This window comes from Chenopodium quinoa, unplaced genomic scaffold (genome assembly GCF_001683475.1).
Source record: "Chenopodium quinoa cultivar QQ74 unplaced genomic scaffold, ASM168347v1, whole genome shotgun sequence".
NCBI classification, from domain to species: domain Eukaryota; kingdom Viridiplantae; phylum Streptophyta; class Magnoliopsida; order Caryophyllales; family Amaranthaceae; genus Chenopodium; species Chenopodium quinoa.
In genome coordinates this window covers 116,782-133,909 of record NW_018742556.1, presented here as the reverse complement: position 1 = coordinate 133,909, position 17,128 = coordinate 116,782, and the positions used below count along the sequence as shown (strand labels likewise).

Here is a 17,128-nt window from a genome sequence, read left to right as displayed (position 1 = left end):
ATATTGTCAAAAAATCATGAATTTGATTTCTTAGTTGATGAGTATGTAGCAAATCACCTACCTCATAGATTACTTCCTCCAGACCAACCACAAGAACCTCCACTAAATAATGAAACTGAACTATCAACGGAGCCCAAAAGGGATAGGGAAAGAGAAAAAGGGCATGTGCAACTATACAACGATTATTTCGCGAATAATCCAGTGTATAACGACAACCAATTTCGACGTAGATTCCGTATGCAACGGTCATTGTTCTGCCGCATTATGAGCAAAGTGGTTGAGGGGGATCAATTCTTCCAGCAACGTCGAAATGCAGCTGGGAAGCTTGGTTTATCACCGTTGCAGAAATGCACCGCTGCAATAAGAATGTTAGCGTATGGCGTAGCCGCAGACGCTGTGGATGAATATTTACGTCTCGGCCAAACAACCTCTAGGCAGGCATTGCAACATTTCTGTCAAGGGGTTATTTCACAATTTGAAAGTGAATATCTACGAAAACCTACAGATGAAGATTTAAGGAGAATCCTTCATCAAAATGATCTGCGTGGTTTTCCAGGGATGATTGGTAGTATAGACTGCATGCATTGGGAGTGGAAGAATTGTCCTACTGCTTGGAAGGCACAATATGCTGGTCGTAGCAAGAGTGCAACTCTCATTCTTGAAGCTGTTGATGATCAGGATCTATGGATTTGGCATGCGTTCTTTGGAATGCCTGGGTCATGTAACGATTTGAATGTCCTTTACCGTTCACCGGTATTTGATGATGTTTTACAAGGTCATGCACCACCCATAAATTTTACGGTTAATGGACATCAATATGAGTTGGGCTACTACTTGGCCGATGGGATTTACCCGAGATGGCCAACTTTTATACAGGGTATAACACATCCTCATGTTAGAAGAGACAAGTTGTTTGCTGATCAACAAGCAGCAGTTCGGAAAGACGTCGAACGGGCTTTCGGAGTTTTACAAGCTAGGTTCGCTATACTACGACAACCAGCACTTGCATACGACGAAGATATTCTCTGTGATATTATGAAAGCCTGTATAATAATGCACAACATGATCGTCGAGGATGAACGACACAACTACGCACGTGCAGATGTTTTGAGACGATACTACGAAGAAGATCGACCACAACGTACGGTGAGGCGGGCAGACCCGAGCACAAGTGCCACGGTGTTTAACAACGAGCCATTTGAATTCAACGTCGGGCGACCACCCAACATTGATTTCAACACGTATTTGGAGAGAAGGATTTCCCTTCGTGATAGAGAAATTCATTCATCTCTGAAACAAGATTTAGTGGAGCACATATGGCAGAACTTTCGTCATAATGCGGTTGAATAAATAATTTTTTAGTTTGTTATTTGTAACCGTATCGTTATTTATGTTTTAATACTCGTGTTTGTATTTTATTTTAGTAGAACCACTTTTATCTAGTTCGTAATTGTACCGTTATTTAACATCCCATGTGTTTGTATTACCGTTATTGAAGTTCCCATGTGACTATTTAATGTGTTCATTACAAAAATGTGCTACTAATTCAAATGTTAAATTATAAATAAAACGTAATTGAAAAATAAAAAAAATATTATTAATTATAATTAAAACGTAATTGACAAATAAATAACAATCTTATTAAGTTATAATTGAAACGTAATTGAAAAATAAATATAAAAATTATAAATTTTTATTATATTATTTTTAAACGTAATTGAAAAGTAAATATAAAACTTATAAATTGTTATTAAATTATACATTTTTATTAAATTATTTTTAAACGTAATTAAAAAATAAATTATTTTCACATATTTTAATTGTATTGGAAAATTAAATATGTAGTATAAACATTATTTCAAAATAAAGATAAAATAAAAAGATGATGTGTATTATGGTGGGGTATAGTAAATAGTGGAGGAAAAAGTGATGAGAGGTTTTTTTTTCTCCTCATTGATGTAGTGAAAAAAACATTTGATGAGAGAAATTGTATGGGAGGAGTGAGAAAGTGGGTAGAGAGAGATTGAGAGGTTTTTTTTTTCCTCACTGCTGATAGTGGTCTTACGTCAAATTACATTTCATTATCTTTCAGTGATTATCGAATTCTAGAAAAAAAAAAAAAAAAAAAAAAAACAAAACCCTGCTGGTATGACAACTTATACAGAGAGCTCTATTCAAATTGTATCGATTATCAAGTTAAGAAAATTACACATTATTCAACGTTGCTCATATTTCGTAAAATTGAATGTAACCCTAAGGATGATGCTATCTTTAATTTGAATATTTACCATGAGTATCCAATTGAATTTGAAATTACTCTGATTGGCAATGACTTTGTCCAAGGCTACCACAATATCAAATCGTATTCCTACTTTCCTATGCATGCATGACGTTACATCTTATTTATAGGGTATATTAGATAATCCATAGACAGTTGGACACCTTTCCCTTAATTAATATGAAGATTGGATTCCTAATTAAATTGCAATATTGACAAGAATACTATTCCATACTAACTCTAAGCTAGATTAGTTGTAATTTTTTCAATCTTATTTACGGGTCAAATGACAATGATGAAAATTATCTACTTCTAGTTAAAGAAAGTTGGACGCATTACCCTAGCTCCAGATATCTAGCGATTTACTTAACATTGTTAGGATATTGAAATGCTTTTCACAAACATGACTTCACGATCTTTGTTTTAAAGCGTCGGTAAGAGATTTATCCTTAATACTACCTCATTTCTTATTATTTGCAACAAAGGTGTATTATATGTGAGATATAAAACATTGCTTTATTGCAAATATTAAGAAACAGGAATAGTAATTAGTAGAGTTTCCTTTACTTATCTCCAAAATAAATTTAACGGGAACCTTCAAGGCTTCAATGTAGACCAATTCCATAGGACAAATAAGGGTTAGAGTCTGTTTTGATTTATTGAATTGAGCTGAACTGAATTGAAGTGAACTGAACTGAACTGTTTATGAGAGAGGAAAATTAGGAACTGAACTGAATTGAAATTATGATGAAGAGCTAGAACAGGTTCTCAGTATAAGTTTTACATTTAGCCAAAATGACCGACCATACATACACAATTACATTAGCTTATTCCTAATTCGTAGTAACAATTTTCGAAGCAACTCGTACATTTTTTACAAATTAAATAATTCCAAATTTTCTTTTACGATTAGTTCATAAAAATAAAATAAAATCCTTCTTGAGCCACTAGCTATAGACACCAGACATATTAATTGAGCAGCGGGTATTATTAAAGAAATATTATTAGTGGAAGTAGCAATTATGAATCATATCACAACAAAAATCTCCATTATATTTTTTTAAAAAAGAAATTAGTACAAAATTGAAAATCTCACCCTTGGATTTTGCAAATTACAAAAATTAATAATTATACTCCAGTAATAAATGAGGTGGTTGTACTTTGTGCTTAGGCATGTTGGCTCTTTGTTAACTTCCGAGGCTCTTTAATGTAATATATGAGCATTTCCGTGTTTTTGCTAATTTCGAACAACATTGTTGACATCTCCTATAACATCTGTCTTTCATTCAAATTATTTTCTCTCTTATTTTATGATCTAGATGTTAGATAAATGAAAATTGATGTATTCGATTTTTTAATGAGCTTAAGGCGGAATGTTATTAGCTATTTTCGTACGTATAAAGTACTATTTTAGAATATATATATATATCTAATGTAAATAGAGCTCTTTCAGCTCGGATTCATATATCATAAAACAGTTATACTCGTAATCATTTAGATCAATTAGTTGGTTTTCTTTTGTACTCATAGTAACATTATCACTACATTTCTTTCTATAATAATGATACCGCAATAATATAAATTAAATATAGAGTTACGAATTGATTTTAAATAATAAAAAAAGTGAAATTTATCTCTAACATACCTCCAAAAACAAATAAAACTAAAGTTACTACATCTTTTGAGACATGTTTTTTAGTGTTAATAATTCAAGTCAAGCATAAAGGGTGTATACAAACTTTACAAAGGTATCACTTTAGGTAAAAGGGTCAAATTCAGTATGATTGAGTTGAGTTTGGTTTAAGTTTAAGTTTAAGTTTAAATCATTGTACCTATATATGTTAGTTCGATTTTTGAATCTCTAGGTATACCCTTCATAAGGTTGTTCATATTTCATAATGTACAAGTAAACCTAGCCCCCATAATTCGGACTTGGTAAAGAAAATTGGAAAAAAGGAACCTTCAAATACTTGGCATTTAGCTTGGAAGTTAGTCTAATTTTGTCCTTTCTTCTGATCTTATGATTGCAAAAATATGCTTATGTAGAAAAAACAAGGTTTTTATCTTGTTGACTTATTATGAGCCGCTAAATTGTAAATGGAAAATTAGGATAAAGGCATAAATTAGCATATAATTTTGAGTAATTTTCAAACTTTGTGGGCGTATAATCATATTGGTGCTCCCTTGTAGCTGCGGCTGACTCTAGCATGGTCCAAAAATCGAATTATTTTATTTCTTTTATTTTGTTTGAAAGAAATAAAATAAGTAAGAATTTTTTTTTACATAATAAGAACTAATAATATTATAATTTCACCAGAAGGAAAAAATAAAGATTTTTCTGTTGTATCTCTTCAACCAGTTCATGCTTATTTAACTATCAAGAATTCAAGAGAAAAGGACACGGACAAAATACACATTTTCTTTGAATTTTGGAATTCATTAACAAAGCAGTATTTTGTTTTTAGCGCATGAGAAGCATACAACAATTTTTTTTAATTTCTTATTATATTATATTTATTTATTTGAAAGAGGGCGAGGAAAAGCAAATACCGATATGGCTTACGAATTATTATGATAATAAGATTAATAACAATGTAAAAATAGGAAAAAGTGTTTCCAATTGAGAATTACTTGTATACATCATTACATTTGGGTGCACGATAAACTCATGAGTAGCCAATTCTCATTTTAATGATTGTTTTTCATTTAATCATCAAGTGAAAAGCAAAACCTAATTTTAGGTTAGTTTGGTATACAATGAACCCGTATATATATATATATATATATATTTAAAAAAAAAAAAAAAGTAATGCTATATGCAGCCTTTTTTTAGTATTTTTTTTTTAGTATTAATTTTGGAATTTATCGACAATTCACGAGTAAATCGGTGTAATAAATGTTTATTTGTTGTCAATTCTTTTCACTTTTAACTTCTTATATGTAGTTTTTATGGCTGCATATATCTTTTTTTCATTTGAAATAATAATAATAATAATAATAATAATAATAATAATAATAATAATAATAAATCACAATTTTATTGACCAACAAACAACCCCATATCTAAAAGTACTAAAACTGTTTGGGCCATGAGCACTTTTTAACATGGCCCATCCTCCGCATACGACTACCTAGGCTCTCCTTAGGCCAGAGTCCAGACAATTGGCCCAAACAAGTCGGGCACAAGGTCCACGTTTTGAACACTCCACATTCTCCCTCACAAGAACATAATCTGAACTTTGAGCCAGAGTTGTGAGGCTCTTAAGAAAGTCAGTAACTGCGTATAGCTTGTTAATCGTTCACAACAAATCGAAAATCGAGAATTACACCGTATATGTAAGCACAAAACAAGATTGGATTTATGGTCTAAAACAACACATTTAAAATTACAAGATATTGCTTGTTTGTTACAAAAGTTGGTCAGCCACAGTGCCACATACAAGATCCCAAGCCAAAGAAAAAGCTAATTGCTTGCCACTATTTGAGGCATAGTTCCTAATATATACAACAAAAGATGGAACATCATCATAGGAACTTTAAATACACAATGTAGTAATTGGGGCAGACTATACCAGTTGTTAATCTCGGTATCATTTGACAAAATGCAAGCACATCGGCAAGTCTACTCGCATTCATATAACTCTATCAGGCTCCACTTGTACGAGAGTTGTCTTCAAATACAACAAAGTTTCAATACCAGTATTACCTAGTAAGAGGAGAAATTAGATCACTGAATCCTGTAATTATAAGAAAAGATGGAATTGATGAGGAAAAAATCATAATCTGTGAACGGAAGTTCACTAACATGTTATTAGTCAACAGCATATGTCATGCACACATGAAAGCAGCACAAGCTTGAAGTAGAGAGAGCCTACCCCCGCCCTTTAAAAGAAGAGACGGTATTGGGAGCTCAACAACAATTATTACAACTCAGGAGAAAAAGTTTGTAGTAGACATTGACAAATTAGTTCATTTTGGAACTGAATATCAGACTCACAGATCTGTGACCTGCAAGACATAATGCACAAAATAAACCTCACACTACTTAAACCACAAGGACCTAAAAGAATAGAAGATACAATGAAATACTCCATTTGAAACAAAAGACGAGTGATTTTACCTAATCCTTCTTGACCCAATATATACAAGTCGTTCTACAATACCAATGCATTGCTAAATTGCTTGAAATCAGATCAAGAAACAGGAAAACTCAAGTGAAACAGAGGAAATAGGCACACCACAAGATAGATTGTATTGCAAGTCAGAGTAACCCACAGTACAACTCCTTTCTTTCGAGAGGAAAGGATGCTCTCTTATGGAATAACTTCCACAATGATTTCTAGATACCCCTCCCCTCTTATAATACCCTTATTAAATACACAAAACAAACTAACAAACTTCTGTTATCAGACTCAACACAAAAAACAAGGAATAACAAACTATTAACCTGAATTACTGATTTGACCCTTCCCTGTAACTACCTTCCAGCTCATCTGCCCAGCTCACACTCAATTAACAGGCTTCTGTTTGGGCCTCCTCTGAGCATAAGTAAAATGCACCAAGGGCCTGAGCTGGTCTCTTGCATAAATATCATTGTAGTATCATTAATTAACACAATACTGTGTGCCATTTTACAATGTTAACAATATTTAAAAATTAGATTTTTTCTTTATACTTTTAAAAAAAATTGCTGAAGGAAGTTAATAGTAACACATGCATGCAATGCATTAAAGGTTGCCTAATCTCTCTGGTGGCAATGTAAGCCACCAAAATCTTTGTCCATAAATGTGTGTTTAGCAAATCATGCATGACCAACTTACAGCAGTGGTTAAGCATTCCTATACATAAAGGAGCCTACCCCAGCAGATTTTCTGGATTTGAAGAAGCTAGAGAGGCTCTGCATTCAGGTAGGAGGTCATAAAACAAGTTATTGCAGCGCTGTATACAGTTTATGACAAGCTAGGAATGATTCACTTTTGAACAAGGTAGATTCCGTAGGGAATTTTGTACAAAATGTTTAGCATACAATAGAAATATAGATTATTGTTTAAGGCAAAAGACGGGTAGAGATTTAGACTGGTTTTACAGTTTTTTATGATAACAGTTAAATTTGAGATGTTTTGTATAGTATATGGTATACAAGAAATCATGTTTTCGGCATCATTCTGTCTTATCTCCAAATTCATATAATCATACACAATATCAAGTTCATTGCAAAAAAAATAAGATTATACACATGATCAAAAAAAAAAAAAAAAGGTCAGTATAGAGGATAAAAGTTGGTTTAGAGTGAGCAGTGTATGTAGTGGACCAGGTTGTTGGTTCATGTATTCTTTAGTCTTTTGGTCTTTGGAATTTGGATGATCCTAGAATTTATCCAATTTCCAACTCGGCTTCAGTGTGTAAATGGAATATTTTGGTAATAGAATTTTACTTACCAAAAAAATAATGCAGTGGCCAGGTTGTGGCCATTTTCATTTTTAAAACTTTAGCATGTCCTTCCTGAAAATTTAGTCCCCCACTCCCCATGCTTAAGAATTAATAACAAAACTTAGTCAACGATACTCTACTTACCCAAAAAAGAAAAAAAGAAGTTACCAAGACACTAACTTTAGGCCTATAGGGTCTTGACAAAGCAAAAGATATAACCAGGTAGAGATTCAATGCCCCAAGAACATTGCAAAATGCATACAAAAATAAAAACGGGAAACCACGCTTAGACTTACTGTATCTCAGTTTTGGCTTTCTTGTTAGCCTTTTTCTTCTTTCTACTCTTCCTTTTCCCCACACTATCTGATGCATCTAAAGGAGTTCTTTCCCCAAGTGAAGATATAAATTCAATTGTAGGCGGAACTGGTTCAGTATATGTCTCTAGTACTGGCTTTCTAAATTCATGTCTGGGTAGAATATGAGACTGTCCCTGGAGAACATTCAATAGAACATTTCCAATCCCATTACTAGATTGGTCAGTGACTTTTTCCTTTTCACTTGATTGCTCTGGGAGGGCCAATTCAACAACATTCCCAAGAGTATTACTAGCTTGGTCAGCATTATCTTCCTTTTTGCTTGATTGGTCTGGTACGGCTAATTCAGCAACCTTCACAATCTCACCAGCTTGACAAGTACCTTCAGCATCTCCTTGGATTGCAGAAGGCCCAAGGGCGATTCTGAAATTTGGCTGCAAAGAGGTTACACATGTATCTGCATTTGAATGGATATGTTCATGCACTGCAGAAAAAAGTTTAGCTTTGGATTTGATAATCTCTGACAGATGCATTCCTTCTTCAGTTGCTGCACAATCAAAGAAACTATGTAAAGAGCTATATATACGATCGTGCATCACAGCTAAAACTTAAATGTATAAGTTTCACATTAAGGTGAGAACATACCTAAAATGGATAAAATAACAGCACGTGCTGCTAACTGCTCAGCCTCTTTCTTGTTTACACTAGCTTCACCAACATACCTTACCCCTCTGAATTCCAAAGTGGAAATGAAAACAGGAATAAGCCCCTCCGACTTCACAGTATCATACTTGGGCTTTTCTATATTCATTTTCACTGCGAACTCATGAAGAATAGACTTACAAAATACCTTATCCTAAAACATAGATTTGAATATGAAATATTAGAGGAAAATCAAAGGCACAAATCTGAACTAAAACAAGAAGAAATGAAGATCAATCTTGGAATATATAAATTTATCTTCAAAAGCTGCCCATCTTTCTAAGTTACGTCTTACATCATTGCGCAACGTTAGAAAGGTTTCCTAAATAGTTATGCACTTATGCATGATAGTAAAGTAATTACTCATTCAATCTGATGAGATGACCATCTGCTTTTCTATAATCTGGGAAATTGTGATACTAACAGCACTGATTATTGTTGTATGGTCTTTTCCATTTGAGCAATATATCTGTCTCATTCTTATGTTTATTCATTAGACCTAATTTTTCAGAATTGGGGGAGCAGTTATCAAGCATTCACAAAATAGTACACAAATTTATGGTTGCTGTCAACAATAAGAATCAAATGAGGAAAAAAAAACACACAATTTTAAGTTGATGAAGAGGTCCAAAGCAAAAAATCAAAGAATATTGGCAAACCGCAAGCTATTATCGATACGTAATGTACCTGAAAAATAGGAGGAAATCCTCCTTCAGTTGTCTTCTTGGATATACAATTCTTTATCTTCTTAGATATTCCTTCCAACGCATGCTTTGCAGCATCTTGCTCAGCTGCCTTTCTGTTAGTAAGTGTGTCCATAGATGTGTAAGTTTCTCCATCTATCTCAACAGTAGACGTAAATCTTGGAGCTTGTGAAGCTCCTCCATTGTTTATGGTACGATAAACTGGTAATGGTATGTTTGCCTTTTGAGCATACTCTTGCAAGCGATTCTTGTACAGCAAATGCTCAGGGATACCTACATCAGTGTGAGACACAGAAATTTGATTATACTCCACAAGTTGATTATGCTCAGGAATGACTACTTCAGTGTGAGACACATTATTAGTAGCACTCAACAGTGCATATAAGGAATCTATGTGCAATTTTACTAGAACTACTCCCTCCGCCCCCAAGCATTAATAATACCAATCAACGAGTGATTTTGTCATGCATTCCAATTTAACGCGGAGCATCATATTAAGAAAAATTAAGGGGGTTACTAAATGCCACAATAGAATTACTTATGTTGCGGTATTGAATGACGCATTTGCCCTTACTTGTTTTTTGGCAAATTTGTTATTTGTTTAAGCCCATAAATTTACTAATTTTCGTTGTAAAAAAAAAAATTACTAATTTTTTTTAATCAATAAATTTTACTAATTAAATTTAGTGTATTTTGTTATTTTTAATAATTATTAAAAGTTAATTAGTGTAAATTAAACGGTTTGCTTAAAAAAAAAAATTAAATGGTACCCGGTCGCATGCTATACGCGACTACACCGCGGTATAGTCGCATGCTATACGCGACTACACCGCGGTATAGTCGCATGCTATATGCGACTATACCGTGGTGTAGTCACATATAGCATGTGACCGGGTACAACGGAAATTAAAAATAAAGTCTGACATATACTTGACTCGACAGCGTCGAAGGTTTGTCGTCCCCACCCAGTGCCTCCGATATGAACACAGACAATCGTCGACTCATTTTATTGGACGGAAAGTACAATGTTAGTGGTCAACCGTTGTGGGATCGGTCAAGTTTGTTGTTAAGGTGGAGTCGTGGTGGTGGACAGTCAAGGTGGGTGGTGGTATGGGTGGTGGAGCTGATAGTCAGTGTGAGCTAAGGCTTGAATATGGTCAAGGTAGAACAATGTTAGTAGTTAGTAATGGTTGGATTGTTATGTTATTTTCAAAATAATAAGGGGCATAAAAGTCTTTTAATACTATAGCTTGAGTAATTTCATTGTGGCAAATAGCAATTCACAAAATTAATGGTCTTAACACAAGCCGGTTTCAAGGGCGACAGACCAAGAGAGCAACATACAATGGCTCAGAGCTTCAGACTCACCACATAACGATACATCAGTTAATTATAAAATCTGTAATCTTTATTGAGTTTGTTCATTTTTCTCCCCAATTCCCTTATTCAAATTTCAAACTTTGTGATTCTTCATCCTAGTAAGTTAGCTGTTAATTCAACAATTACCCACTAAACCCAGAAACAAAATCAAGCATGCATACAGTTATTTAAACAAATCTGTAACAAACAAGGGTAATAAATTCCAATTAAACTCACCCCAATTCCCAGAACAAACGGCATTAATTCAAATTCATTCACTTTCACTAAAAAAAAATAATAATAAAAATAAATTATTCACTTTTACCTATCAAATACAAAAGCATAGAAGCTGAAATTAAAATTTCTAAAACCCAAAATAAAAAGCACGGTAAAAAAAAAAAGGGAAAATAAAAGAAGCTTACTTTGAGAGTATTCTTGTTGCTGGGGTAACAATAGCAGTGAGCTGGGCTGGGAACCAGCTTCTTCCGCCATTATAGTACTTGATTTCAACAGAATTTTAGTAAAATTTGGAATTAGGGTTTTCAATAAATTTGGGAATTTGGGGAAGAAATTAATCAAAAAGTTGGTGAGTATTAATTTGAGTAGACTAACTTAAAGCCTTAAACTAAAACTGTAACCATAAAGCTGAAGACTGCAACATTTTCGTGGTGAAAAATTACTCGGAGATGAGTATTGCCCAGACCCCAAAGGCCACTAGCCCAGGCCCATATATGGTGAAATTGTGAACCCAACACAACTCTTCCCTCTTACACTATCTCCAATGATGAGACTCAAAGGAAGATATTAATGGTTGAAATTGTGTATTTACAAACGTGACTAAAGAAACGTGTCAACTAAAAAGAAACAAAGGAAGTAAAAGTTTAGAGCATAAGATGTCTTTCTAGGAAAGTTAATGGTGATGACTTGCTAACTATGTTCCTAAAAGCTTAGTATTCAATAGTGATAGAGTATTAAACATAATTTTGGGCCTCAACCAAAAGCTTAAGTTAATGGTTAAGGCCCAAAAAAGATTGGAGGAAGTATCATAATTGATTCATATCAATAAATGACTATAATAGGTTTAAATGAAAACAACATAATCAATTGTCAATAATTAATAATAATTTTAACAATAACAACAAAATAAATTAATTTATATTATAAAAAGTTTTAATTAGTTCCAATAAGTTCCAAGTTGGACTAATAAATTTTAATCTATTCAATCAGGTCTAATATGTTTTGATCATTTTTTTTTTTTTGATGTATTAAGGGTGTGTTCTAATAACAAATCCTAAAAGTGTGTTCTATTGACCTGATTTCACTTATAAACTTAGTTTATCTTATCTAAACTTATTAAAATTTATTAAAACTTATTCTAGTTGTAATTTGAATTTGAGTAACTATTATCAAAAATAATTTTTCTTAAAATGAACTTATTAAACCTAAAATAAGGTAAATTACATTTACTTTTAGTCGAGTTCAAAATATTATAAATTCTAATAAGTTCAACTATAATCAAATGAAAAAAAAAAAAAACTAACTAAACTTAATAGACCTGATTAAAACTTAATAATAGACCTAATTAGAAGTTATTGAAACTTATTATAAATTTGATTGAAATTTCCAATTGACAAAAATATGACACTAGGTAACAATGAAATTGACTTTTTTAGCCCTATTTTACCTTTACCATACCTACAATAGGCTACATATCCAAATTCCGGCGGCTTTCTTTTTTCTTCTATATTTTAAAACTTTAAAACCTCTTCCTTCTTTAACTTCCACTTATCTTCGAATTAGCTGAAAAATTAATAGAAGCTGCATTTCCACTCAACAATTTACAAGATTTCTTGTATAAACAACCCTCAATCATCTAGGCATCATCGGCAATTGCAAATTGCAGGTGATTTTGTTTTACACAAATTCTTGCTCTGCATTTTAGATGACTGTATTCAAGAAAATAGTGTTTTTGGATTTTTTTTTTTCTCTGTCTTTGTTTAATGCTCTTTTTTTTTTCCTATTTCTTCCTCTCTTTCTTTAATAGTAGAACAATGCTCTTTTTCTCTGATTTTCCCTCTTTCTATCAATTTGTATTGTATTCCATTTCCCCCTTTTTTCTCTCTAAAAGTTGTATTCTCTCTGTGTTTCTAATAAGCAATTGAAGACTAAAAATTCTATTGTTTGGAATCAGATGGGTTATTGGCTTGTTCCCTTTTATAGATGACATTCTTTACTGATAAATGTTATTAATTTAACTGATTTGCTGCTTCAATAAGTAGTTTTGCATTTTCTATTTATCAAGATTCAAGAAAGATTTGTTATTTGTACAAGCAATATAGACATTTCAAATTGTTAAATACTCATGATTTTGTTTTAATCTTTAGATATTATTCCTTTTTCGATGATTATTGCAAACAAATAATTTCAAGGAAATTACACTCTGTGATTTCATAACTAAAAGTTCAAGAAAATCGTCGATTTGCACTTTTTCCTCTCTGTTTTTTCCTTCTTTTTATTTTGTTTTTTACTTTTTCATTTATTTCCTCCTTTCTCTTTAAAAAAAATTACTATTCTCTCTGTCTCTTCTTCTATTCTCCGCTACACTCTTGCATCATTGGGTATCAAATTAAAAACGATGCCTAAATTATCCGCACTAGCTTTGAATTGAATATTCAATCTGGCTGTTACCAGGAAAACAAGTGCAATGGAGGAACAGGTCAGAAACCTTGAAACTAAAGGAAGATTAGAGACTAAATGTTAGAGACAAAAATCCTTTAATCATCAACAAGAATCGTTCAATCAAAGGCAAGAGCAGTTGGGTATGATCGTAGGATGGTTGAGTATAATAAGCAGGAAGAAACTTTTAAATCTAATGCCCAGAAAGATGATTATACTAAACAAGTTGATATGTTCAGGGATGCCTAATTCAGTGTGAGACAGATTAACCTTCAAAAAAAAAAAGCGCACAAAGATCATCTCAATAGCACACAATGATAAAAATTTCATTCATTAGAAATTGGAGGTTGATCTTAAGGAACTCTTGCTTATGGATATATTATGGGAAGTATTTGTATGACTCCACGTTACATATTTTGATGCTATCACATATTTATAGAAGTTACATAGGTTAATCTAGATTATTCTACATTTTTCATACAAATTATGATAATATCAAATGCTATTATTCTAGAACAACTACTCGTAATATTTTTCTAGGACTTTCTAGATATTATATCTCACTAGATTTTTCTAGACTATGTCCTAGATTTACATTGGATATACCTTTAGATTTTTCTAGATTAACTTATTCTAACACACAACCGTCATATAAGTAACACCAATGAATGAGTGATTTTGTCATGCAATCCAATTTAATAAGGAGCATTATTATAATAAAAAAAAATGTATTAGATGTTAAGATTGTATACATAATAGAGCAACATAGCAAGGCTTAGACTCACCCCATAATGATACATTACTAAATTATAAAATTTATAATCTTTGTTGAGTTTGTTCACTTTCCCCCCAATTCTCATATTATCAAATTTCAAATTTTATGTTTTTTCATTCTATTAATTTACTAGTTGTTAATTCAATAATTAACCATTTAACCCATAAACAAAATCAAGCATGCATACACTAGTCTAAACAAATTTATATCTGCCCTCAAAAAAAAAAATAAAATTATATCAAATAAGGGCAATAATATTCCAACTAAAAATTATTTATCGTTGTCCCACCTATCAATTCTCTATCTTTATCAGTTTATCCTCTCTTCTTCTCCTTTTTATTTCATAATTGCTAAATATAAGTGTAAGTGTGTAACCTCTCTTTACTTACCGCAACCTAAAAAAAACCAATATTACCCCTTTCCCCTTTTGTTAACCAATTTAGATCAGGCATGGGGCCATGGCCCTAGGCCTTAGCTCAGGAAATTTGTGAGAGAGACTTAAAATTGGGGAATTAAAAAAAAAAAAATCCCAAATTGAATTAGGGTTTATGCTAGACTTCCATTTTCCAGTAAAAAAAATCATCTTTTTCATTCAAACTCTCCGAAACCCTAACACAATTTTCCCTCTAATCACCAAAATTTCTGGGTTTTCTCCATCGAAATGATTGCATAATGAAGCAATCAAAGCGGCGTCATGGCCGCGATCGATCTCCATCACCACCATCATCGAAGAAGCACCACCATATTCACGGCAAAAGCCCTCAACGCCAAATTCATGATCTGGGTAAGCATCGCCCAGCTTTTATTTCGTATCTTGAATCCCCAAATTTACCCCCAAAAATCAAATTAATATGTGAAATTGTAGCTAGTACCCCACCTTTATCAGTTGCGAAAGTTCTAGATGATAATGGTATTAGGGTAACTCGGGAAGATGTTGAACAAGTTCTTAAATTGTCATATGGTTATCCTGCTGCTGCTGTGAAGTTCTTTAGGTGGGCAGGACACCAATTGAATGATAGACATAGCCCTTATGCTTGGAATTTAGTTGTTGATTTGTTAGGGAAGAATTCATTGTTTGATGCAATGTGGGATGCAATTAAGTCTATGAAGGAAGAAGGGATTCTTTCTCTTGCGACTTTTGCATCGGTTTTTAGTAGTTATGTGTTAGGGAATCGAGTTGATGAGGCGTTTATGACGTTCGAGGTTATGGATCAGTATGGTGTTCCTAGGGACATTGTGGCGTTGAATTCGCTATTGAGTGCGATTTGTAGGGAAGGGAAGACGGAGAAAGCAGATGAGTTTTTGAGGATTGCTAAGGATAAGATTAGGTTGGATGCTGATTCGTTTGCTATTTTGTTGGAGGGGTGGGAGAATGAAGGGAATGTAGCTGGTGCGAAGAGGACTTTTGGAGAGATGGTGGAGGAGATTGGTTGGGACCCTAGGAATGTGCCGGCTTATGACTTGTTTTTGTGCACATTGATTAAGGCTCCAAGTGGATTTCATGAAGCTTTGAAGTTCTTGAACACCATGAAGGAGAGGAGGTGTTCCCCTGGAATGAAGTTTTTTGGGGTTGCCTTGGAGGATTGTGTGAGGAAGAGTGATGCCCGAGGAGCTTCCTTGCTGTGGGAAGCGATGACAGTGAGGAGCGATTTCAGGCCTGATACTCAAATGTACAATATGATGATTTCATTGCATTCTCATCTTGCTAATTTTGATATAGCTAGGAGGTATTTGGATGAGATGGTTTATGATGGTGTATTTCCAGATTCAAAGAGTTATAATACTTTGTTTCAATACTTAGTTAAAAGTCGTAAGCTTGATGAGCTTTCATCTGTATTTACCGAGATGGTGAAGAATGAATTTTTACCAACCCAAGCTAATTGCACTGCTGCTATTAGTCTTTACTTAGACTCTGGGGATCCATACATGGCTATTAAGGTCTGGAAATTCATGGTTGATAATTATCAGTCTGAGTTGGAAGAGACTGGCAATTTCTTGGTTTTAGGGCTTCGTGACTGCAATAGAGTTCAAGAGGCAGTTAAGTATGCTGAAGACATGATTGAACGGAAGATAAAGCTGAGTTCCTTTACACTGTCTAAATTGAAACAAAACCTAGCAAAGGCAGGAAAAGGTCCTGTATATGATGAACTATTTAGGAAGTGGAAACTTCGTTAGGTTTGCTTTATCACTCTCCAGTCTTCCTATGTCATTTCCAGATTTCAAACAGCCTCTCTGTTGCAAGGGTGTGGACTGTGTTCCCCTTACCTTGACACAAGTGGGAGCCTTTAGAAGCATTGGCATAATTTTGATCTGCCGTTGTGATGTTATACTAAGTCAGGGATACTCGCTGAGTCGCTGTTCTGGGGTAACAAGGATAGCAGTCAACATTATAATCATAAAATCTAAACACTAATTTGTTTCCCTTTTTAAAAATGTTTCTGAAGGCACGCCCTGTACTCAGTAGCCAGAACTGTACAATTGATCTTATGAATTATGATGGTTTTTTTCCTCCTTCTGTAAATAAGGGAGAAATTACTTATGTTCGTTTTTATCCATATTTCTTTTTCATGTGTTTGAGCATTGAAGTTTTTCTCATGTGCCCGGTGTTGTCTTCTACTATATTGCTTAATAACCCTTGATTTTGTGTCACTCATTTTCATCCTCATGATTTTTGCTGAAATGTAACTTCCGCAACGACTCCAGATGTCCTTGGTTGATACTTGATACAAATGAAAACCAACATGGATATTTCAGACTGAGCTATTTTGAAAAAAGTCGGACACCAAAAGCGTGGTAGGATGTGAAACTCTGTTCCATTCGTTCCACCCATGAATTACTCGTGGTTGCCTGGTTGGTGATGTATTTAACCAGTTTTTCTACATCTTTCTCT

The 17,128-nt window shown here is 33.4% G+C and overlaps 3 protein-coding genes across 10 annotated transcripts; 2 read left to right on the top strand and 1 right to left on the bottom strand.

Annotated features, from left to right (window-relative positions):
- Positions 1 to 264: 264 nt before the first annotated feature.
- LOC110720295 (putative nuclease HARBI1) lies at positions 265 to 1,350 on the top strand. The gene has a single exon (XM_021899296.1). The coding sequence runs from the start codon at positions 265 to 267 to the stop codon at positions 1,348 to 1,350; it is 1,086 nt and encodes a 361-aa protein (XP_021754988.1).
- A 4,265-nt stretch (positions 1,351 to 5,615) lies between these two features.
- Positions 5,616 to 11,488, bottom strand: LOC110720324. 8 transcript variants are annotated; one of them, XR_002511307.1, is made up of 6 exons: positions 11,210 to 11,488; positions 9,412 to 9,701; positions 8,668 to 8,878; positions 8,005 to 8,569; positions 6,726 to 6,856; positions 5,616 to 6,015 (listed from the first exon to the last, which is right to left on the bottom strand). XR_002511307.1 is itself a non-coding variant. In XM_021899327.1 (6 exons), the coding sequence occupies exons 1-5, from the start codon at positions 11,277 to 11,279 to the stop codon at positions 6,202 to 6,204; spliced, it is 1,221 nt and encodes a 406-aa protein (XP_021755019.1). In that variant the 5' UTR covers positions 11,280 to 11,488; the 3' UTR covers positions 5,616 to 5,984; positions 6,154 to 6,201. The 8 variants fall into 8 exon arrangements, 4 of the variants coding, with proteins under 4 accessions (XP_021755019.1, XP_021755021.1, XP_021755022.1 ...); XR_002511308.1 differs by having other exon boundaries at positions 5,616 to 5,984; XR_002511306.1 differs by lacking the exon at positions 6,726 to 6,856 and adding an exon at positions 6,084 to 6,286 and having other exon boundaries at positions 5,616 to 5,984.
- Positions 11,489 to 14,132: 2,644 nt separating this feature from the next.
- On the top strand, positions 14,133 to 16,806 carry LOC110720323 (pentatricopeptide repeat-containing protein At1g77360, mitochondrial-like). Its single transcript, XM_021899326.1, has one exon. It carries the CDS (start codon positions 14,911 to 14,913, stop codon positions 16,411 to 16,413), a length of 1,503 nt encoding a protein of 500 aa, XP_021755018.1. The 5' UTR covers positions 14,133 to 14,910; the 3' UTR covers positions 16,414 to 16,806.
- The last annotated feature ends 322 nt before the right edge of the window (positions 16,807 to 17,128 follow it).

Coding starts and splice junctions, on each gene's coding strand:
- LOC110720295 (XM_021899296.1), top strand. CDS start 265: ATGAGCAAAGTGGTTGAGGGGGATCAATTCTTCCAGCAACGTCGAAAT.
- LOC110720324 (XM_021899327.1), bottom strand. CDS start 11,279: ATGGCGGAAGAAGCTGGTTCCCAGCCCAGCTCACTGCTATTGTTACCC. Junction 8,879..9,411: donor GATTTCCTCCTATTTTTCAG/GTACATTACGTA, acceptor TCTATGTTTTAG/GATAAGGTATTTTGTAAGTC. Junction 8,570..8,667: donor TGTTATTTTATCCATTTTAG/GTATGTTCTCAC, acceptor TTGATTGTGCAG/CAACTGAAGAAGGAATGCAT.
- LOC110720323 (XM_021899326.1), top strand. CDS start 14,911: ATGAAGCAATCAAAGCGGCGTCATGGCCGCGATCGATCTCCATCACCA.